Genomic DNA, 24,427 nt, shown 5'->3' on the forward strand with positions numbered 1-24,427 from the left:
CAGCGTGAGATATATAACGAAAACCATGGTATTCCTCCCAGCCCTAAAAAGGATCGATGAGGATGCTAAATATAACCTTTAAATGACACCATGCTGTTGTGAATCTTTTGAAGGGTTTCTGCAGTCCCACCCCACAATGAACAGACCTTCACTACACCTTATTGCGGTACAGTTGTTTCATAAAAAAATAATAATCCATCCTTCCACCCCTAAACTGTTAATACAGTACACAGAAATTTCAGTGATTGGTACTGCAAAATGCAAGACTTAAGTGTGAAGTATACAAATATGCCGCATTTAAAAAAAAAAATACCTGAGGGGGGTTAGAAAAGAGGCCCTCTCCCCTTGGAATTGATAAAACACCTCCTCAGATCAATAGTAATTCTTGGGTTTTAGCCTCAGCTGTGCAGTGTTTAATTTCTAACAGCTTATGTTTGGACAAAATACTAAGATCAATTTTCCCTCCTCCGTAAGGGATAATTTCAATTTCCATAAAGATTCATTCCCTTTTCTTGAAATTGATTAAAGATACCTTATGTCAGTCTCAACTAATTAGAGAAACCAAGCCAAATTTTCTGAGTTTTCTTTTGTACATCCAGTGGAGGCCCTTCGCCTTTGCACTCAGCGTCTCATACAATTTGTGCGTGCGCAGAGTGATGGTGACATCATAAAGAATCACTTGTGTATCCATGCAGCATTTGAATAGTTCCATTTAAAATGAGTTTGCTCTTTGAGCAAGAGCTCTTTTGTGGAAAGTTTCATAGTGCATTGCCTCTTCAACAACAAGTGCTGCTGTGGAAAAGCTCCCATAAATGCTGTGTATGGTTCATATCCACACCTTGGAAATGCAACCTATTGCTGATAATGCTATCACAAGCCCATGCTACACTGCTATCCCTATGTTTGCTAGTACACCTGCTGTTGAGATCAAACTTTTCACAAAACAATGTTTAAATAGTGAAACACTAAGGGATGCTATCGATGCATGGTAAAATCCAGCCAGATTTAACCATATCTCTGTTTGATAGTAAAGGATGTTCTCTCTCAATAATCACATGTTTGCACATTGGCTTGTAGGATTTTTTTAAAAAAAATTGAAATGACAGAGTGTAAATATGGGTGCATACAAAGTTTGAAGAAATGCTGCACACTGTGTTCAGCTGTTTATTACTGGTATTATCTGCAAGATATTTAAAATATGCATCTAACTCTCTTAATTTTCCCAGTGGGTATATCTCATGGTGCTTCATATGTTAGAAAGCCGAGTTTTTCTAAGGTAGATCTGTACCACTTACTTAGAAAGAAGACCAACAAATCCCGTGGAACTTAATTTTGAATGTATATGTATAGGATTGCACTGTAAGCCATATAATACATATTAACATTTCTTAAACTACAGTAGAAGATAGCAGAGTTCAGAAACAACCTGAATAATTCATGGCTAAGTTTAAATGCTTGCAGGGGCAACAACAATAAACAAAAGCATCTTGAATGTTCTTCCTTTATTTGTGATGCTGCCATCTGGAATTCATTAAGAGATGCAGAGTTGTCCCTATGAACTTTCTACATTTCAGATGTCTTTCTTCTTCCTCTTCTGTACCAAATTCTTCAAGAAAAATTCACCTGCACAGACAAAAAGAAAACATGCATCTATTTTAACAGAGTAGCAAGCATCTTGTGACCGTATTCTTTAGCCTGTGTTGTAGGAAAGAAATGAGCTGTAGCATCTACAGGAGGCAGCTGAAAAGAATCCTTGCTGCCTATTACTCTCTTAGCGCTGCAGGAATTAACCCTGTGTCAAACGGGGCAAGTCACATAAGCAAACAATTTCCCCCAGCATAAATCATCTCGGTTCTTAAAAGGTTTTAAATGAGAATGACTTGGAATGTTAGGTAGCAGAAAAAAACAAGAGGCTTTCTAAACCTTCTGATGATATTTAATCAAAGGTAAGTCATGTCAATGGGTTAAAGCCTCAGCCCCTAGGACTTGCCGATCGAAAGGTCGGCGGTTCGAATCCCTGCGGCGGGGTGCGCTCCCGCTGCTCGGTCCCAGCGCCTGCCAACCTAGCAGTTCGAAAGTACCTCCGGGTGCAAGTAGATAAATAGGGACCGCTTACCAGCGGGAAGGTAAACAGCGTTTCCGTGTGCGGCTCTGGCTCGCCAGAGCAGCGATGTCACGCTGGCCACGTGACCCGGAAGTGTCTCCGGACAGCGCTGGCCCCTGGCCTCTTAAGTGAGATGGGCGCACAACCCCAGAGTCTGTCAAGACTGGCCCGTACGGGCAGGGGTACCTTTACCTTTTAAGTCATGTCAATGTAATAGGATTGCTGCATTTAATGAATATTTCCTCTTGCTGATCAGCTTGGCAAAGGAGCCGCTTTTGGATCGGGAAAGAGCAAACCTGGAAAACTTGCAGATGGTGGTTTCCTTGAAATTTTAACACTGAACAAGCAAATGTAGGGAAATGCTAGCATCGTGGCAACAGTGCTGTTGATGGGAGGGAGGTATTCAGTTGCTGTGCTACCCAAAGACCGCTAGACTATTTTGGATGGCTGTAAAAAGTATAAGGAATAGCACAAGCCTTGTGTGGGTTATAGTTGTCAGGCATGGCTTCTCGGCATTTGTCACTCGCAGATTTCGCACTGAACATTATATGTAACTCTGAGGACATAGATAAATCTCAGGAGCAGCACAAGACCTATGGGCTGCACATTATTGGGTGCTTCTGTAAATCATGGTAATGCCAAAAAGCAAATGATAAAAAAATCAAACCTTGAACTGACACTTCTGTAAATCATAGAAGAGCCAGGAAGCAAATAAATTTTAGAAATTCTGGCCTTTAGCCGTTTTTGTTTTTTGCCATGCATTCTGCAGCAAGTTTGTTTGTTTAATTCACATCAGCAGATATAATCCCATGTTGAATGCAGTATGTACAACTTTAAAATAAAACTAAATTAGATCACTGTTATCGACTATGGATGCTTTAGTTCACACTGCATATGAACTACTTGCTCTACTGCTTTTGCCGCCTAAAAGATTACAACTATGAAGATCTATATTTCAAGCTTCGTAAGTAATATTTCCCATCTAAGTTGTATAACACACTAAGACTATAATCAGTGTCAGAAGCAAGTCCCATTGAATAGAGGTATTAGTTTAAAGGGAACTGTACTTAAGAGTTTGCATGTCACAACAAAAGCTGCAAGTTACTCACCAATTTATATCTGAATTTTAGCTATGGCCACAATCTATTGTATCTTGCCTCTATCCTATTGCCATTTCTCCACTGGCATGAAGGAACATGGTACAAAACGAAGAACGGGATGGACTGCACCCCAGGCAACTCGCAACACATGAGACAAAATGCCTAGGCCGATTATCTAACTATTATGGAACAAATAACATTTTCTATAGCCAAGTTACAGGGAACCAGGCAGAGGGCCTTCTCGGTAGTGGCACCCGCCCTGTGGAACGCCCTCCCATCAGATGTCAAAGAGAAAAATAACTACCAAACTTTTAGAAGACATCTAAAGGTAGCCCTGTTTAGGGAAGCTTTTAATGTTTAATAGATTATTGTATTTTAGTGTTTTGTTGGAAGCTGCCCAGAGTGGCTGACGAAACCCAGTCAGATGGGCGGGGTATAAATAAATTATTATTATTATTATTATTATTTTATAAATCATGCCTGTCCAGCTAGTCTTCAAAAGTAACATGATGGGCCATATTCAGTTGCACTAATGTTAAGGATTAGTGCTAGTGCAAGTGGATTCCACCCCAGTGCTCCACATACAATTCTATGCCATCCCCAAATCTGTTTCAGAGGGTTGGGAGAACCCCGGAAAAGGGACGAGGGGAGGGAGCCCTAGAGGGAGAGAATGTTCTGTTGTGCAAGGAAAAATCCTTGTGCTGCACTCACAGAACATTTTGCTTAGTGTTACACTGAATAAAACCCAATGCCTGTACAGCGGTACCTCGGGCTACATACGCTTCAGGTTACAGACTCCGTTAACCCAGAAATATTACCTCGGGTTAAGAACTTTGCTTCAGGATGAGAACAGAAATCGCGTTCTGGTGGCGCGGCGGCAGCGGGAAGCCCCATTAGCTAAAGTGGTGCTTCAGGTTAGGAACAGTTTCAGGTTAAGAACGGACCTCTGGAATGAATTAAGTACTTACCGGTAACCTGAGGTACCATTGTACATATAAAGCTAAAGGTCTATTGCACTTGCCGATAAGGGGGCAAGTTTAAACCGAAGTTTGCATATATTTATATAGTGCAGCTAATCTAGCAAACTATGTATCTCACCAGCTTTGTAGGAAGAACGCACAAGAGGCCCACTTGCAGTGTAATGAAACCCAAGATCATTTCCTACGTTTTCCCAATGTTTAAATTTCTCAGGAGTAATATATTCTTCGACCTGGAAAGAAAAATACATTTTCATCATGATCCAGCCATTTCAAAATGCATATATTCCTAACCTTAACAAGCACAGGACGCAGGTGGCGCTGTGGGTTAAAGCCTCAGCGCCTAGGACTTGCCGATCGAAAGGTTGGCGGTTCGAATCCCTGCGGCGGGGTGCGCTCCCGCTGCTCGGTCCCAGCGCCTGCCAACCTAGCAGTTCGAAAGCACCTCCGGGTGCAAGTAGATAAATAGGGACCGCTTACCAGTGGGAAGGTAAACGGCGTTTCCGTGTGCGGCTCTGGCTCGCCAGAGCAGCGATGTCACGCTGGCCACATGACCCGGAAGTGTCTCCGGACAGCGCTGGCCCCTGGCCTCTTAAGTGAGATGGGCGCACAACCCCAGAGTCTGTCAAGACTGGCCCGTACGGGCAGGGGTACCTTTACCTTTACCTTAACAAGCACAGACTATAACATCCACAACTAAATTGTACATGAATCGGTGTTCCAAAAGAAACTGAGGCTGACATAATTGCCTCACCTTAAGATTCCCGTCCCAGAAGGCATATCCCAAGTCACTTCCAGCCTTCAATCCAGAAAATGTGATATATCTTCAAACAATAAACTTCCAGTACAATTTTACCTTTAAATGGCGCTTTGTGGGTTGCATGTATTGTCCCAAGGTCAAACAGTCTACGTCAGCCTCACGTAATACTATAAAAATTAAACGTTTTAAATGTGAATGACAGAAAATAGTATAGCATTGTTTATACTTCCAAACCTCACTGGTGCCTGTTTTTAAGCAGCACATTTAAGATAGCAGATAAAGTTAGGTTTAACTCCCTAAATGAGGAAGAAAAAAACCATAGCAAAAGTTAAGAAAGAGACCCAAAATGAAAACTCTTTTCAATCTCCAATCAGCTTGCCCCATATCTGAACTCAATATGCAGGAATGAGTTTGCTTTAAGGAGAGAGCCTCAGAAATTGGGCATGGACAGCCAGTTTTTGGAGATGAAAGCCTGGCTTGGTTTGGAAAATGAAAGATGGAGAGATCACCCTATGTGGGGATCGAATAACTTTTGGGATTTGAATCTGAGTCAGGTGGAGATTGGAGCCTCTGGGGCCTTTGGATTTGGCAGGAGTGTGAAACAAGATTTGGAATATTCTATGGGCCCTACCTTTAACTATGGAAGTCTGGCAGACTCGCTAAGAAGGAATTTGACTACCGTTGGGTTGGAGCTCCCCCAAGATTTGTTCTTTAACACCAAAGACTATCAAAAAGATCGGCAGAGGGGATATGAAAGAGAGTTAAGAGCCTCGGACTTAAGATCTCCGGGTTGATGGACTTTTGGAGAACTGTTGGCAGGGGCCGAGAACGGGGAGGGGAGATGGTGAAAGAAAAATTGGGAATTTAAAGTGTATATATTGTGATATTTAAAAAAAAATTTTTTTTTCTTTTAATGAGAGATGGGAAAATCGTGGAATGGAATCTTTGTGACCCTAGGGGAAACGTCTTAAGAGAATAATTTCAGATATATACGTTTTAAGGAGAAATAAGATTAAATAAAGTAAAAGTGGATGGCTAATAGGCGAATGAGAGAATGGAAAATTACAGTATATTAAGATAAGTTATAAAGATAAAAATAAAGATGAAGGATTTGCTGAAATATCTATTTGAATTAGAATACAAAGAGGGGAGGTGTGAGGAGGTCAAGGAGATATGTTAAGAAAGGGAGTTATATTAAGGTTTAACTTGTTCTTTTGTCGTTTTTTGATAGTATTTTTTTTCTTTTCTTTTTAGATGTTTTTGCTTTTTTTATTTCTTTTATTTTTTATTTTTTTCTTGGATGTGTTTTGTTTTTGTATTCTGTGTTCTTTTTTGTAACCTTTTAAAACTTGAATAAATATTATTTGGAAGAAAAAAAAAAGAAATTGTGCATGGACAGCTTAGCATATGGCTATTGGAATAACATGCTCCAAAACTCAGCTATGGTCCCTACACAGCTTACAATCATGGGAAAAAGAAAGTGCACCTTCTTTGTTGCAATGGCCCAGTCAAAATTCAGACCTCAATCCAATTGAATAAATCATGACACAATGTAATATGTCATGTGTTGTTCATTTGAGGTTGCAGTTACCTAATTTTAAGACCTGCTAAGGAATAGGTGATTGTTATTATATCTTTGTATGTAAAACTACAGAATTCAAAGAGGGTGCACTTTCTTTTTCCTTGAATCTGTGAATCATGGCCTCTATCCACACAAAATCCTGACTTACATTTCAATGTGTTGTATATTTGTTCATCTGTTTCACCAAGACCAAGCATGATGGATGTTTTGGAAATTACATCAGGCTGAACTTTCTTTGCATGCTTCAAAACACTGAGGGACTGGTCGAAGTTAGCCCGAGGATCCCGAACTTTTCTTTAAGAAAAGAAATAGTAAAAAATAATAATAATTAGCATAACAAGAACGGATCTTGTCACACCTCTGGAAAAACCTTCTGCAGAACCCACTGGATTAGATGAGTCAAACTAAGGAAGAATACACAGATCAAAAATACCTTCTCAAACATTTAACTGAAAACTTGTTCAGAGTAACTGGATTGAAAGGGTAACAGGAATTTGGCAATGCCCATCACAACAACAACAAAAACTAGCCTTAGCAGGGAATGAACCAGACAGAGGGCCTTCTCGGTAGTGGCGCCCACCCTGTGGAACGCCCTCCCTTCAGATGTGAAGGAAATAAGCAGCTATCTTCTTTTTAAAAGACATCTGAAGGCAGCCCTGTTTAGGGAAGTTTTTAATATTTAATGCTGTATTGTTTTTAACACTTGATTGGAAGTCGCCCAGAGTGGCTGGGGAGGCTCAGCCAGATGGGCGGGGTATAAATAATAAATTATTATTATTATTATTAATGAAAAATTGTCAGATACTGTATTGTCATAGTTCCAGAATCTGCCTTTTATAACTGCTTCCAAAGGTTTTTTTGTATGTGTGTACACACAATTTTTCTTTTATCTTTATAACATTAGCTTCAATGTGTATCAGGCTGAACAACATCACCCTTGCCCTGAGAAAAATATTCAAAAGAACAACACTCTCTGTGCTGGGTGATATCCCCATTTAATTGAAATGGGGCAACTATTGAAAGTTATTTTTTTCACCTGCATAAGCAGACAGCTGTCTTGGTATGAATGACTAGTACATGTGATCGGATTTATGGCAAGCCTATGAACAGCAAAACAGGAACCTAGGAGACAATTCTCAAGCCACTTAAAAATTTGGCTTTTACAAAAGGCATTCATTTTGCTGCGGTCCTAAAAGTAACTTCCAGGGATCAATCCTTGATGGAATATGTAAAATATAGAATGTCAGTTTGGGGTAAAACACCCCCAGTTTAATCACTACCACTGGAGTTTACTTTCATTTGATGGCAAAGCATACATTTATTATGACCAGTAAATAGCTAGAGTATAGAGAAGCTCATTCTGATAAAATCTGAGAACTGTAGTTGTACGAAGCAAAAATAGGTTCTTAAACATATCTAAACTACACAGTACAGCTGCAGTGACACTAAGAATGCAGAATAAGTCTTCTGGGCATGCACCATTCTGTGGGACCCCACTGTGAACAGAACACAAAAGCAGATTCACTACTTACTGTATTTTTCGCTCCATAAGACGCACCTTTTTCCTCCTAAAAAGTAAGGGGAAATGTATGTGTGTCTTATGGAGCAAATGGTGCTGCGCAGCTCTCTCTCTCTCTGCGCAGCGCCTCTTCAGCAAAGCGGGAGGAGAAATGGAAGGGGGTCCGTTTCTCCTCCCGCTTCGCTGGAGAGGTGCTGCGCAGAGAGGGCCACCTTAACCTCACTGGGTTGTTGTGAGGTTGTTGTGTGATAGCCCTTGTTTAGCCCCCTGAGCAACTTGACAAACAGACAGGAGAACATTATTCTTGTTTTCCCTCTTCAGTCAGTCTTGGATTCCATCACTGCCCAAACCATGTGCCTCTGTCTCTCCAAACAGCCAGGTGATCCCATTTTTTTTCCTGGGGCTTTCTGTGAGAGAATGAAATGCAAGCACTAATGCCTGTTAAAATGCTTCTACTGTTCACTTGCAAAATCAAGCTTTTGAAAAGAGGCTCTACATAAATAAAAGATTCAGAATATTTTTTTCTTGTTTTACTCCTCTAAAAACTATGTGCGTCTTATGGCCGGGTGTGTCTTATAGAGCGAAAAATACAGTAGTCTTCAACAAGCAGAAAATGGCTTAGCACTAATGCAGGCAGACTGTCAGTCCCTCCTAATAGCATCTTCATGGAACCATCTCTTAAATTAAAATAGTCTGCTCTCACAAATCTTGTTTTACTCTATCAGTATATATCACCTTTCATCACCTCTGCAATTCTGGAACTGTTTCCACATTGTGAGCATAGACATCGAGCCCTGACAGAGCAACCGTCTCCACAGCTTTCAGGTCCCCTCTGAAATCAGGAGTTAAACATTCCACGAGAATTTTGGGATTCCTGAGAAACAAGGGTTGGAAAGAACAAAACAAAAGTGCAGCGTGGTCAGTTGAAAGCTGCATTAACCTTGCCCCAAAAGCAATCCATTTAGTTTTTCTAATATTCACTCTTTACCTTTCTTTTAAGTGTGATACGGTCTTTGCAAAGTGTGCTGCTCCACCATCTGAAACATCTAATAATAGAACACGGCAGTTATTTTACAGGAAGAACAAATACCTACTTTCACATAGTTATAGTGGTGTCAAGGATGCATTTGTGTAAATTTAATGTCTGCAAATATTAACTATTGAAATAGAGAACAGCGATCTGCACAGCTTACAAATACCTTAGATGAGATTTCTGCATACAGCATAACTTTATTTGATTTTGGGGAGGAGTCTTTTTTTGTAAATAATTTTTATTTGAGCTCAAGAAGATATAAACATACAGTGGTGCCTCGCAAGACGAAAAGAATCCGTTCCGCGAGTCTCTTCGTCTTGCGGTTTTTTCGTCTTGCAAAGCAAGCCCATTAGCGGCTTAGCGGCTTAGCGCTATTAGCGGCTTAGGGGCTTAGCGGATCAGCTGATAAGCGGCTTAGCGGATCAGCTGTTAAGCGGCTTAGCGGCTTAGAAAAGGGGGGGGAGGGGGAAAAAACCGCAGGAACTCGCAAGACATTTTCGTCTTGCAAAGCAAGCCCATAGGAAATTCGTTTTGCGAAGCACCTCCAAAACGGAAAACCCTTTCGTCTAGCGGGTTTTCCGTCTTGCGAGGCATTCGTCTTGCGGGGCACCACTGTATAACAAAAACAATTAAAAACCCATATAAAGAGGTTACTCTGAATCTCAGGGCACTCCCATCCCCTCCATGGGTCCTAATGACAATGTTTACAACTGCATATGAAGAAGAAGAGTTTGGATTTGATATCCCGTCTTTCACTCCCCTTCAGGAGTCTCAAAGCGGCTAACATTCTCCTTTCCCTTCCTCCCCCACAACAAACACACTGTGAGGTGAGTGGGGCTGAGAGACTTCAGAGAAGTGTGACTGGCCCAAGGTCACCCAGCAGCTGCATGTGGAGGAGCGGAGACTCGAACCCGGTTCCCCAGATTACAAGACTACCGCTCTTAACCACTACACCACACTGGCTCTCAAATATCTATTTGTTATCATATCAACATTTTTTATCCATCTAAATTGTCCATATTATTGTTACTTTACAAGTGTGGTTAAAATCCTGCTAATGGACTCCTAATTATAGTATAACTTTTTCCCATTCTTTTTTGAAGTCCTCTTGGTTTCTGAGCTTCCCAGTTAACTTTGCCATTTTAGCATAGTCCATCAACTTGGTTTGCCATTCTTCCTTGGTTGGAATCAGCATAACTATTTTCAAAAGGAGTCAAAATTAGAAAGTTACTTACCATCTCTGTCCACAGAGGTCAATACAACATAATCCAGCCCCCATTCAGCAATTGCTTTCGCTGTGTTATATGGCTCTTCGGGATCTAATGGAGGGGGACTTCTTGCTGTCTTCACTGAGCAAAAGAGACAGCCTCTTGTACAAGTGTCCCCCATCAGCTGAAGCACGAAACAATTAAAAAATCAATAATAATTCAAGAACCTTCTATAACGAATATTAAAAGACTCTCAACAGCTCAGCCAGCAGATGAGAAATAAATTATTATATAGTCCAGAGCAACATATGATACATGGAGCCCGAAACCCACATAACCTCTTGCTTCTTAGTATGGCTGAGTACAAGCAATGCCCTGAGACAACAGCCTGGTGGGTGCATCTTTTTAAAACCAGAGTTATGATTAAACTCTGAGTTAATGTGAATGAACAACATTCTAGCTCCCTCCTCCCCTTCCCCCTCCTTAAATGTGCCAAGGAAGAAACAAGCCAGGCTTGTTTACATGCATAATTCTGTCCCCCTCTCTCCTAACAAACCACAATGGTACATCAAGGTTTTCTTATGACTGCAAGCTAGCCTCTGGTTTGTTTCCTCCTCGACAGAGGAGAAAGGGGATGATTAACTCATTGTTTTAGCTATGGTTTAGTATGATCTGCTCTCTGAGCACAGACGAAAACAGCAGGAAATCCCCCCAATTTTCATATTAATAGCTTGACACCAATAAGGGCAAGCAGGGAGAGGAAATAAAATCACCTGCATGTTTAAGAATTCCCATCTTGTCCCCTAGATGGGCAACACTGAATGACATTTACAGTGGTACCTCGGGTTACATATGCTTCAGATTACAGACGCTTCAGGTTGCAGACTCCACTAACCCAGAAATAGTACTTCAGGTTAAGAACTTTGCTTCAGGATGAGAACAGAAATCGTGCTCCCGCAGCGCGGCAGCAGCCGGAGGCCCCATTAGCTAAAGTGGTGCTTCAAGTTAAGAACAGTTTCAGGTTAAGTACGGATCTCCGGAACGAATTAAGTACTCAACCCGAGGTACCACTGTACTGTGAAATGGTCCTTGCAGCCAGTTCTTATATTAAGACAGCAGAAGGGCTGCAGCAGTCAAATAATTGCACATAGTTCCAGTAACTGATTTAAATAGAAAGATCACGTTGTAGGTAAATTGGTTGCTCCCCATGCCAGCACCACCCTGGGACCACATATTATGGGGTGCAGCCATGCTATATGCACCTCTCTGTGTGGTCTGCTTGCTGTAATACCATGAGATGAGACTCCGCAGGAGCAACCCAGTCAGATGGGTGGCATATAAATAAAATCATCATCATCATTTTCCAGATAATGTACAAGGCACCCTTAGAGCCCTGGTTGCACGACTGCTTTCCAGAATGACAAAAGCAAAGACACGCAGTCCCTCTCACTCCATTCCCTTTATTCTCTGCTAATACCTCTGAGTAATACAGAAATGGAGGCAGTGAGAGATTTTACTTTCTTGGGCTCCATGATCACTGCAGATGGTGACAGCAGTCATGAAATTAAAAGACGCCTGCTTCTTGTGAGAAAAGCAATGACAAACCTAGACAGCATCTTAAAAAACAGAGACATCACCTTGTCAACAAAGGTCCGTATAGTAAAAGCTATGGTTTTCCCAGTAGTGATGTATGGAAGTGAGAGCTGGACCATAAAGAAGGCTGATCGCTGAAGAATTGATGCTTTTGAATTATGGTGCTGGAGGAGACTCTTGAGAGTCCCATGGACTGCAAGAAGATCAAACCTATCCATTCTGAAGAAAATCAGCCCTGAGTGCTCACTGGAAGGACAGATCCTGAAGCTGAGGCTCCAACACTTTGGCCACCTCATGAAAAGAGAAGACTCCCTGGAAAAGACCCTGATGTTGGAAAAGATGGAGGGCACAAGAGGAAGGGGACAACAGAGGACAATATGGTTGGATAGTGTTCTCGGAGCTACTAGCATGAGTTTGACCAAACTGCGGGAGGCAGTGGAAGACAGGAGTGACAGGCGTGCTCTGGTTCATGGGGTCACGAAGAGTCGGACACGACTAAACGACTAAACAACAACAACAACAATACACAAGACAAATATGGGACATTTTGGATGTGTTGTTCCCAATAAGACCATCAGTCGTCAGTGGTCAGCTTACCATTATAGTCGCTGTAGCAGTAGCATACTTGCCCCCTCCCCAGCACTCTCCGATGTTTGGACAACGTGCTTCCTCACACACCTACAGGCAATGAAACAGTTATTAACACTGTAAGAAGGGCATAAAGTACATTGGCTACAAGGAGTCTCACCACTGTAAAGCTAATGATGAGGTAAGTACTACTGTTATAATAAAAATTATTTCACACGGCAATACCCAATGAGGGTGTTTTTTTCAGTCCATCTGGCATGCATGTTGGTACAACCCTGGTCTGCTCTCAAACTGTTCAGGGAGGGTTTCAATGACAAAGAAAACAATGTGATACCGTAATGACTACTCCAGTGCAAGCTGCTATTGTAAGTGAGTGAGGCCTCATCACTGGAAACAAAACAAAAGTCTTCTAAACACAACAGATAGGCTCTAAACCTATGGAAGCAAGTCCACTGCAAAGGAATTTGCTTTTAAGTAAGTGTGACTATGATGGGAACTTTAATTGCAAAAACAACACTGAACAACACAGTAAATAATCTGGTACAATACAGGCATTTGAATTACCGTGTGGAGATTTAAATTTCTCAATGAATTCTTCAATTTGTTATAATTTTTTCCAATTGGAATCTCTGTTTTCAGCCATGGAGGAAGTCGCAGCCTAAAAAAACACACCAAAAGCCATACTTATTTTGCTTTAGCAGGTAATGTTTGTAAGTCTGAGAAATTAACTGACTTTCCAGACAGCTGACCTATTTTGTAAACACACTGTTCTACTCGTTCTAATGAGGTAATTAAGTTGTTTTAAATACCTTTCTCCTTTCTGACGCTTTAATTCGCCTTTATAGTCTGCCCACTTTGTTTTGTCTGAAAGTTCTCCAGACATAAAGTCTTGCAAATCAGGTCCATTTTGCAAGAGTCCCTTCTGTTCCTCTGGCAATGAGCTTGATGCTCTCAACTGTTTGTGGCGATTGCTTTCACAGGTCTAGGAAAAAGCATTTGCACTTTTATTTTCAAATAATGCATTTCCAAATAATTTCTTTATTTTTTAAATCAAAAGTTACAACACAGCTTTGTCCTCTGCTATATTTGTGCACTTATTTCCAACAAATGAGGTATAAAAGCTTTATCCAGAAGCTGGAATTTGTAGATCATGGGTTGGAAGGGACCACAAGGGTCATCTGTGAAAAGTGAGATTACAGGGAACCTGGCAGAGGGCCTTCTTGGTGGTAGTGTCCACCTTGTGGAACGCCCGCCCACCAGATGTCAAGGAAATAAACAGCTATCTGACTTTTAGAAATAGATAGGTAGCCGTGTTGGTCTGCCATAGTCAAAACAAAATAAAAAAATTCCTTCCAGTAGCACCTTAAAGACCAACTAAGTTAGTTCTAGGTATGAGCTTTCGTGTGCATGCACACTTCTTCAGAAGTGTGTATCTGAAGAAGTGTGCATGCACACGAAAGCTCATACCTAGAACTAACTTAGTTGGTCTTTAAGGTGCTACTGGAAGGAATTTTTTTATTTTGTTTTGACTTTTAGAAGACATCTGAAGGGAGATGTGTTTAGGGAAGCTTTTTAAAAAAATATTGGTTTTTCCATGTTTACATCCTCTAACAATATTTCTCTAACAATTTTCCATATTTTCCCCACTCCTCCCCTGGACTTCCCTCACATTCCCATTTTGTTTTATTTCCATATTACTCACCCTGCATGTTGTTTCCCAAAATTTTCCCAATACATATAGTCTCACTTTTTGTTATATACAACTGTGATTGTTTATTCAAACCCTGCCAGTGAGTCCAATTCTTTATTTTGTCTCTTCATATATGTTGTAAATGGTTCTTGCAACCACCGATAAAAAACTTTGCCACTGCTAATGTTCTAGCGTTTGTCCGGTCTTCCAATAGGAACCTGACATAGTGAGCCTCTGATTTTCCCGGGAAAGGTACCAGCAAGGGTAGTATCAGTTCAGCCCTGGCTTGCTCATATTTTGCACAGTGCAACAAAGTATGTGTTATGGAATCGATGTCTTGAGCACACGAGCAAAGTCTGTCCTAGTAGGGAACTCCTCTCAACCTGCCATCCAACACAGCAGAAGGAAAGAGGTGACTAAACAACAACAATTACTAACACCAGAGTTCGAATCCCCACTCGGCGGTGAAGCTCGCTGGGGGCGACCTTGCGGGTCAATGACTAATCTCTCCTTCGCCTAGCCTACCTCGCAGGGTTGTTGTGCGAGGAGGTAAGGTAAAGGTAAAGGTACCCCTGCCCGTACGGGCCAGTCTTGACAGACTCTGGGGTTGTGCGCCCATCTCACTTAAGAGGCCAGGGGCCAGCGCTGTCCGGAGACACTTCCGGGTCACGTGGCCAGCGTGACATCGCTGCTCTGGCGAGCCAGAGCCGCACACGGAAACGCCGTTTACCTTCCCGCTGGTAAGCGGTCCCTATTTATCTACTTGCACCCGGAGGTGCTTTCGAACTGCTAGGTTGGCAGGCGCTGGGACCGAGCAGCGGGAGCGCACCCCGCCGCAGGGATTCGAACCGCCGACCTTTCGATCGGCAAGCCCTAGGCGCTGAGGCTTTAACCCACAGCGCCACCTGCGTCCCACTGTGCGAGGAGGAGAACCACGCAAACCGCCTTCCGCTCCTGGGGGGGGGTGTGTGTTAAAAGTGGCCTATAAATGCCATAATCAAGTAAATAAGTGATAATATTGGGGGCAGGGATTCCCCCACAGAGAAGGTACCAGGGAATAGTATGCTCACCAGCCTCCCGAGTGACGTCAGCTTCCTCAGGTTCTCCCGGGGGAAGCCTAAGTGGAGCAGAGCCATGTCGTCTCGACCCCGACTCCTTCCTCAGGCTCGATGTACTCGGCGCTCGCCCACCTTCCCCTTACCTCCTGCCGTTTGGGCTCGGAGACGATTGCTCTCGCCTCCCGGCGTCTGGACGCCCCACCCACGGAACGCGCTGGCGTCACGCCGCACGGGGTTCAAGACCGTGGTGACGTAAGACGCTCTTCCTTTCCTCCTCTCCGCCAACAGGGAGGTGAGGCTCGGCTTTCTTTTTCCTTGCGAGGTGAGGGGCGGCATCCGGCTCCATCCGGGGCGCCGCGGCTGCCTCTTGTCCCGAGCGCCCCGCGGAGGCCGCGGGCAGGGCTCAGAGAGTGAAACGGGCGTCGCTCCGAGGTTGGGTTCGGCGGGGGCTCCTGAGGGGGAGACTTAGAAGCAGCCGCCCCCCTTCCCCTCAACGGCTTTGCTCTCTCTCGCGCGCCCCGGCTTCGTGTGCGCCTGCGTAAACTGAGGCGGGGAGGGGGTCTCGTTTCTACGGCGCGCCCCTAAGAAGGCTGCTTTCGTGGCAGAGATGATTTCAGCGCAAAACTGCACGGCTGCTTTCTCAACCTTGCTTTTAATGTTGGATTACGATTCCCATCACGCTTCTCCATTGGCTGTGCTGGCTGGGAATTATGGGAGTTGTAGTTCAACGAGGTCTAGGGACCCAAGGCCAAGAAAGGCTGCAGGCAGTCTGTAGAGCAGGCTCTGCTTCACCAGCATTACTTTAAGGTTTCCCAGAGCTGAAAGTGCCGGTTTTGCTTCCTGCCTTCTGCAATAATATCTAGTGTGTTTTGGGGGGGTTTTTTTGGTCATGCCAGGGAGTTCTCGCTAGGCCTAGGAAAAGTTTAAGCCAGGGTGGCTGTCTGGGTGTTGCTGCAGTTCTCATTATTATCTCTTGCCACTGGACACGTTAGTAACATCTGGATTGCCACAGGTTAGCAACCCCTGGTATAAGCACTAGGTGAAGAGGAGCATGCTTTTTATATGGCCTTTGAGATTGGTAATAGGAGTGGGAAGTGATGGTGGCAGGGGGAAGTATTGGTTAAAGCAGAGCTTTCCAAATTAGTGTGTTAGCTGCAGTGTGTTGGTGTGTCGCACGAACACTCCCTGCACTCCTCCCAGGGATGGAAGGGGGTTAGCTTAGCCTCCAGTTTGCTAGTAAAACTGAATTACGTTGTCGCAAAACGATGCATGTCTAAAAAGTGTGTCACCAATGTGAAAAGTTTGGAAAGCCCAGGGTTAAAGGTTAGAAACCTTTTGCGGGGCCAATATCATAACATAGTTTTAGTAATACTCCTCTTAAGCATCTAAATCAGGCACGTTCACGTTCAAAGTCCGTTTCGGAGGGCTCTGTGGCAGGGTAAAATTCTAAAAGAATCTAAACAACTTCAATCCTAAAAAAAGCTCAACAACTTCAGGGGTAAAAATCCTAAAAAAGAATAACAACTTTGGACACCACTGATCTAAAGTGGTGCCTTTGTTGCAAAGGGCATGGTACAGGTGATATCAGTATCATGTTAAACCTGGAGTTTTTCATTTTGCTTTTCCTGTTAGATTTAAAATGAAGACCATTCTCAGCAACCAGACGGTCGACATCCCAGAAAAAGGTATGTGCATCCACTTGGATGTTTTTATTTTTAGTAACTACCCCGCCCCCCAAAAAATACCCCAAAATCTTTAATGTTCTTATCACTTGCAGTTGCCGTGTGTTGTACTAATACTTAATTATCTCCATCCAGTTGAGGTTCGTTTGAAGGGACGGACAGTCATTGTCAAGGGCCCCAGAGGAACCCTGCGAAGGGACTTTAATCATATCAATGTGGAACTCTCTCTCTTGGGAAAGAAACGCAAGAAGGTGAGCAATTTGTGGGTGTTGTGAGCGTTACTGTATATCATGTTTCTGCTGACAAGGGAAGCTGTTGGCCCTGTGCAGTGTTTTCAGATTCCATGTTAGTTTGTATTGTCAGTAATGGTTGCTGGGTTCTATGGCTAGAATTACACGTTTGCTGGTAGATGTGTCAGTTGTGAAGCACTGCACTAAGGGGGCAGTTGGCTGTGGAAAAGCAGTAGGTGGGAGGAGGGACTTAATCTTTTCCTTTCCAATTTTTTTCTTTACAAGCTTCACCTCCAAGCTGCTTTTCTTTGCTATACAGCAAATACGGATCTGGGACACTTTCTGCGGAGTGGAGAGTTGCACAGGGAAAGCGGCAGGCAGAAAGGCTTAGTATCTGTTTATTGTTTTTCAGTGCTTTGGAGCAGACCTGTGTACTGTAAAACATGTAATCTTAACTTATTAAAAAGTGAAGCATGCACTTATTTAAGATGCATATATACTTGTTTACAGACGTTTCTAAGCAGTATATTGAGACAAAAGGTGTTTTGGGTGTTTGCATCTTGCATATGATGTTTCAAGTGCGAGATTTCCAGAGGACGTTGTTGCATCCTATAGCACAGCCAGTCAGTCTGCAAGAAAAATGAGTCCCCTGTTTTTTATTTCAGGTGCAAAAATGCATGTGGCTGATTCGTGTTAAAATAAACTATGATGATAGGCAGTGGGCTAGATCAAGACATTTGGTGCTATTAGAGCTATTAATAAATTGTAGCAATACTAACACATACCAACTGGTTCCCAATCTCTGTGAATTGTTGTGTTTTAATTAAGGATAAATTGGAGCCCTGAGCTAGCCTTTCTTCTATTAGCAAATGTCAAAGGTATTTTGTCTTTGGTTTATCGTTCACTGAATTTTAGTTTTCAGTGTAATTAACAGGACATGGCTCTTAGCAGTGAATATGGACCATTCACCTTTCAGAATGTTAATATAATTGTGTATTACTCCCATTATACGGGAGGCAAAGTGTCCACTTGTACTCCAAATGTGAGTCCTGATACAGCCAAAACAGTAGCTCCATACACAGGAGGGACCTGTGGCAGCAACTCCAAGGTTTGCAGTACAGTTGTACCTTGGAAGTCGAACGGAATCCATTCCGGAAGTCCATTTGAACGTTCAGACACCAAAGTGCAGCTTTTGATTGGCTGCAGGAAGCTCCTGCAGCCAATCGGAAGCCCCGTCAGATATTCAGCTTCCAAAAATAGTTCGTAAACCGTAACAGTCACTTCCGGGTTTGTGATGTTCGGGAACAGCTGTTCAAAAACCGAGGTACGATTGTAGTTTTCTATGTGGGGGGGAGCCTCAGAGGCTGGGTACCAATGTGGATCCAGTGGTCAAAGAGGCAGTTACTGCATGTGCTGTAGAGGGAAATGAGGGGCAGGTGGAGCTCATCAACCTAGGAAGGTACCTATCTAGGAGAAGGAACGGCCTGGTGGCTTTCATGAGAATGGTTTCAGGAGTGAAAACAGCATGAGGGGCAGCAGTTACAAGTTACCGGTCTCCACAGCCACAACAAGCACTGTGATTCTCCAGTGGTTTGACTTCACCCCTGTAGGTACACTCCATTGCCTCTTGAGACATACAGATGCCAACAACAACACTTAGGGGAAAAGGTAGTGGTGGTGGAAATTTAATATTCTAGAAAGACTATATCACTGTTAGTCTAGAATCCTGAACAGGAGCATTCCACACTGCAATATTTTGTATAGCTGACTACACAGTTGAATAAAGGCAGTCATTGAGGTATATGACTTGCTGCTCTCTATAAAATTTTTTAAAGAAATTCTGAACTGGTTCACATAAGATGTGTTCTCCACGTAATTAGTCGTGACCATCCCTGGGCATGCATTCCTACAGATACTATAATGTGTGAACCGAGTAAATACAGTTAAATATTAACTACAGCTGCTGTTAAAGTGCTGGGTGTTCCATCAGATGAAGGTAATTATATGAAGAAGTTAATGTCTTGTGTGAACTTGGCCTCAGTTTCTCTAAAGTAGTAGCACTTCCTTTAAAACTGTATGTGTGTGTTGCTGATACAAGAAACACATATAGCAATGTTGACTTGGCAGATGAGGATAGCAGTACTACTTGATCATTTGATAAATACCAGTATATAGAAATTGGAAATAATCATATTTGCTGGTGTGGAAATTGATTAATCTAATAAAACTTAATTCTTGTAATGTTTACATGGAAAACTTGTTTTATACTTGGAAATGAGCAGCCTGTTTTTATACACTTCGTTGTTTTTTCTGTAGCTGCGTGTTGACAAATGGTGGGGTAACAGAAAGGAGCTGGCAACAGTCCGCACAATTTGCAGTCACGTGCAAAATATGATCAAGGGTGTCACATTGGTAAGTTTCCAGTGGGAATTTGCTATTAAGTGTTGATATAGCCAACTTCATCTTTGCAGCTACACTACAGCCAGATGAGCGGGGTATAAATAATATATTATTATTATTATCATCATCCTCATCATCATACTATTTGGAGCATGGGTGGGACGCGGGTGGCGCTGTGGGTAAAACCTCAGCGTCTAGGACTTGCCGATCGTCAGGTCGGCGGTTCAAATCCCCGCGGCGGGGTGCGCTCCCGTTGCTCGGTCCCAGCGCCTGCCAACCTAGCAGTTCGAAAGCATTCCCGGGTGTAAGTAGATAAATAGGGACCGCTTACTAGCGGGAAGGTAAACGGCGTTCTGTGTGCTGCGCTGGCTCGCCAGATGCAGCTTGTCACGCTGGCCACGTGACCCGGAAGTGTCTGCGGACAGCGCTGGCTCCCGGCACAACCCTAGAGTCTGGCAAGACTGGCCCATACGGGCAGGGGTACCTTTACCTTTTTATTTGGAGCATAAAGAGCTTTAAGAGTCAGTTTGGAGAAAAAACACTTAAGTTTCTCTTTTCCCCGTTTGTTTGATTTTAAATGTGTATGATTCCAGGGCTTTCGTTACAAGATGAGGTCAGTGTACGCCCACTTCCCCATCAACGTGGTTATCCAGGAGAATGGCTCACTTGTGGAAATCCGTAACTTTCTTGGGGAGAAGTACATCCGTCGGGTGCGCATGAGGCCAGGTAAGGAGCTAGTCATTGTGGCGATATCTGTTACCAAGTTTGATATAAGAATTGGAGGGGGGGTAGTCACACCTATGCTTCAAATGAATCCTATAATGTCTGAAAACCTGTATTTTTCCAAGCAAGTTGTTTGTACCTGTCAGAGCTGCCCCTAGGTCCCAGCTCACAGAGGACCAACGCCCGATCGTCGTTATGTACAAAAGTCTTTATTGAAGTTTAACTTCCATTCCAAAGCCGCAGCGCGCAGCTCTACGTCTTAAACCCTAGACCAGCGAAGTCCCGTCTGAATCTCATCCGCTCTGACACCAGTTTAAGATCCTAGCCCTGCTCCACCTTTTCCGTTGTTCTCTCCTCCTCTGGGTCCTCCTGCCCGCCGGGGCTTTCCCCTTTCTGGACCCTTCCGACGCTGAGTCGGCTGACTCCTCCCCCTGTCTCCAGCGGGCTTTAGGACCCGGTTCCCAATCCTCATTCTCTGCTGTCCCGCGCTCCTGTACATTTGAACTTGCCTCTTGCGCCAACCCAGTGACCTTCCTCCTGACCGTCACACTGCTTCTGTCACTGCTTCCCTCTTCCGGGATACTGCCCGGATCTGACCTCCCCTCCGTTGTCTGGCTCTCCGATGGAGGCGTGGCCAGCCCTGACTTATCTTCACTCCCTGGTGTGGAATCCTCTGCCCTCGATACCTGGGACTCTTCCCCCCCACTATGCTCTGGTGGGGAAGCTGGTCCTGATTTCCAACTGCTACTCTGGGAGTCCCTGCTGGTCCCTTGCTCCTGGAGTGTCCCCCTTGGGAATCCCCTTGCCCTGGCCACTGGTGCCCCCTTCTGTGAATCTTCCGATTCGCTGGAGAGGCTCATGGAATCCCTCGGGCCACTGTCATCTTCTCCTACGCTGCCCTCAGATTCTTCCCCTTCGCTCTCCATCTCCCCTCTTCCCTGTGCTTCTGCTCCTGAACCCCTGACAGTACCATATGACAACTGGGGGAAAAGCTTGCAAAATCGGATACTTGTCTTTTGGAGTTCTGCCTCGCTCTGGATTACCTCCATTTTTCAAGTTAAAAGTATTTGGCAAAATTAATATGCACTAATCTGTAAAAAATAATTGTGATAATGTGCCCCCATTAAATTTCTGTAACGAGAAAACCTCCAAGCACTGGTTTCATTCCTGCTACAGAAGCACAGATTAATGGGCATGTATTACAATAATTCTGTGTCTTGCCTGTCATGTGACTTCAGGAAGAAAGATACAGAAAACGCCTTTTCCCATGCTACTGATGTAGGAACTTAATGTCCCAGCAGGCTAGTTAAGAGGGTACTTTAAGTTTAGGAGTTTTATAATGGAATATGGACAAATCAAAGTACCTTGTTTTATTTAATAAATTATTTTTATTAATTTTGCATTAATAACACTCCAATGGATACAATACAAAATATTGCCACATCATAATACAAATAAGAAAGCCAATTATACATTCCAAATTATATATTTTAGGTGACTTCCCATGTTCTGGCTGACAGGAGAAAAAAATTATTCCTTGTTCCTGTTTCTTCTCTTGTTTATTCCCAATATACCACTTCCAATCTTAATCATTTATCTTATTTTAGCAGCCACTGGTGTGAGACTTTGAGTCATATTTAACAGATCTGTATGTGTATTAACATGCAAGAGGGATTTTTATCCTATTGTTTTTGTCCTTCCTGTTGTTGTCCAGCAATTGCATTGGGCAGAACCCCATCAGCAATGAGTGCCCACTTCCTCCAGGCCTGTTGGTCTTAGTACTGTGCTATGTGTGTACAGGATACAATTTATTCTGGTGGCGCTGTGGTCTAAACCACTCAGCCTCTTGGGCTTGCCGATCAGAAGATCGGTGGTTCAAATCCGTCCAGGGTGAGTGTCTGTTACTCTGCCCCAGCTCTTGCCATCCTAGCAGTAGGAAAGCACACCAGTGCAAGTAGATAAATAGGTACCGCTGTGGAAGCAAGGTAAATGGTGTTTCCATGTGCTCTGGTTTCCCTCACGGTGTTCTGTTGCTTCTGAAGCGGTTTAGTCATGCTGGCCACATGACCTGGAAATATGTCTGTGGACAAACGCCGTCTCCCTTGGCCTGAAAGCAAGATGAGCGCAGCAACCCCATAGTCACCTTTGAGTGGACCTAACCACCCAGGGGTCCTTTACCTTTTACCTTTTTTACAGTTTATTATAGTAAGGGATCATGACTAGATAGCTGAGATAAGTATGCAAATGTATGTGTTCTGTTTTTAAAAAATGGTGGACTTGTATGAGAAGGATAAATTTCTTTGATTGGAGAAATGTGTGCTTTTTTAAACATTTTTAAAGGGGTCAACTGTGCAGTATCGCAAGCCCAGAAGGATGAGCTGATCCTTGAAGGAAATGACATTGAATTGGTATCTAACTCTGGTATGTCAGTTAATTATTGTATTGTGGAAATAATGGCTTTACTTTGATGTGGTCGATAAAGATGCAACAACGGCCGTTTAGTTCAGCTTGCATTGTCTGTATACTACTAAAACATTGGAAAACTTATTTTAAATAATGTCTAAAGTTAAAAGAGAAGCTTATTTTGTTGCAGTGTGTTTAGTTAGACTAAACCAGGTTAGTTGTTTTGTCTTCCATAGTCTGTTGCTATTGCTTCTCCAGCAACAATTAGGAACAAGTGTTGCTAATGGGACAGGAGAAGTTTGACTTGACAGGGAAACTACCTAGCTTGATTTGAAGTTAGCAGTATTTGTCCTTGTTCTTGTTCAATTGGCTTGTTTGATTGAATTGGGAAGATACGATTGCTTTGTTAAGCCAGTCTTGCTTAAATTATCCTCTTTTTGTTACAGCTGCCTTGATTCAGCAGGCCACCACAGTCAAGAATAAAGATATCAGGAAATTTTTGGATGGTATCTATGTCTCTGAGAAGGGAACAGTACAACAGGCAGATGAATAATACTCTATTAATAGGTTTGTGTTCTTTTCACATTGCACGGATGGTGTATTCTGTAAAGGGGCGAGTTTTACCATATAGGCTGGAGGGTGAAATCTTTTATTTGGAAGAAGATTTTTGGTATCCAAAATATCACGGAAGTTGCTATGCAGCAGAAATCCCTGGCTGAAATCTTGTCTTGATCACACTAGGTTACACTTCAAGACTAGCTTGGAATTTTAAAAGGAGCATATATTTTTTCTTTCTTTCCAATGGAAGCCATTTGTATTCAAAGTGCATTCCCAGTTCCTTGAATGCAAATTGCTTTCTCTGCAGAGCAGGGGAAATGCTCCAATCTTAGAAGCAGGTTCCTCTCTGTAGAGACTCACTGCACCAGCCGAATCCAGGTCTCCGCTCCAACTAAGAGGAGCCAGCACAGCAGCTGCTGCACCATGTGGCTTGTAATAGGAAGAACACAGAGTCTTCCAGCTTTGGATCATGCTTCCTGATCCAAAGCTGAGTAAAACCTAAGTAACTTCGTAGACTTGAATTGTCTTTCTGAATACCAGAAAGAATAATAAATTGTGTGTTTTTTTAAATAATAATAATAATGTGTTTCTTCTGCAAAAGCATTACTCATGGTAGCTTGCAATGTATAAAATTAAATTTTCATAAAAACAGTGATAAGAAACAACTAAACAGGGAGAGCAGGTGTTAGGGGTCTAGTGGTTCAAAATCTGAGGCTGCAGACTTGGATGATTTCTGCTTCATATTTGCACATCACGTGAATTCTTTATGATTAATCTCAAAATTCTCCCATTATTGGAACGTGTAGTAACTTTAAACCATACTTCTAATGTTATTTTGTAGGTGCTTGTAAGGGGATTGCAGTTGTAAAATGTTATTTAAAGCTTTAGTTGTGTTTAATATTCCAATTTGTTTCATTGTTTCAGATCCTAAAGTGACAACCAGGGCACAAAGGTGTACGGCATGCAGCAAGCCTTCAGTTCACATCAGAAGTTGGCTGTATGAACCAAACCAAACAGTTTGACATTGTTTGGAGAAAAATTAAACAATATATTTCAATATTTTATGTTTTGTCATTGAGCTTTCAGCCATTCTAACACTTTGGTTTCCGGCATAAGCATTAAATAGCTTATTAATTAAATATATTAATTATATATTACAGTGGTACCTCACACTAACCCAGAAATAGTACCTCGGGTTAAGAACTTTGCTTCAGGATAA

At 42.8% G+C, this 24,427-nt stretch overlaps 2 protein-coding genes and 1 long non-coding RNA gene across 4 annotated transcripts in view; 2 read left to right on the top strand and 1 right to left on the bottom strand.

The window, feature by feature from the left end:
- The window catches only part of LOC307223691, an 84,223-nt gene that overhangs the window by 59,035 nt on the left and 761 nt on the right, over positions 1-24,427 (top strand). The window lies entirely within an intron of this gene.
- On the bottom strand, positions 1,151-15,779 carry LIAS (lipoic acid synthetase). 2 transcript variants are annotated; one of them, XM_079989822.1, is made up of 11 exons: positions 15,345-15,779; positions 13,274-13,446; positions 13,029-13,122; positions 12,474-12,554; positions 10,311-10,467; positions 9,031-9,088; positions 8,788-8,916; positions 6,672-6,817; positions 5,038-5,108; positions 4,303-4,414; positions 1,151-1,623 (listed from the first exon to the last, which is right to left on the bottom strand). In XM_079989822.1, exons 1-11 carry the CDS (start codon positions 15,546-15,548, stop codon positions 1,571-1,573), a joined length of 1,278 nt encoding a protein of 425 aa, XP_079845948.1. In that variant the 5' UTR covers positions 15,549-15,779; the 3' UTR covers positions 1,151-1,570. The 2 variants fall into 2 exon arrangements, with proteins under 2 accessions (XP_079845948.1, XP_079845947.1); XM_079989821.1 differs by having other exon boundaries at positions 15,225-15,407.
- RPL9 (ribosomal protein L9) lies at positions 16,770-24,267 on the top strand. The gene is made up of 7 exons (XM_079989875.1): positions 16,770-16,897; positions 17,030-17,145; positions 19,441-19,536; positions 20,118-20,250; positions 22,588-22,668; positions 23,097-23,217; positions 24,133-24,267. Exons 1-6 carry the CDS (start codon positions 16,852-16,854, stop codon positions 23,201-23,203), a joined length of 579 nt encoding a protein of 192 aa, XP_079846001.1. The 5' UTR covers positions 16,770-16,851; the 3' UTR covers positions 23,204-23,217; positions 24,133-24,267.

Source organism: Podarcis cretensis, assembly GCF_951804945.1.
Source record: "Podarcis cretensis genome assembly, chromosome: 9".
Classification (NCBI taxonomy): Eukaryota; Metazoa; Chordata; class Lepidosauria; order Squamata; family Lacertidae; genus Podarcis; species Podarcis cretensis.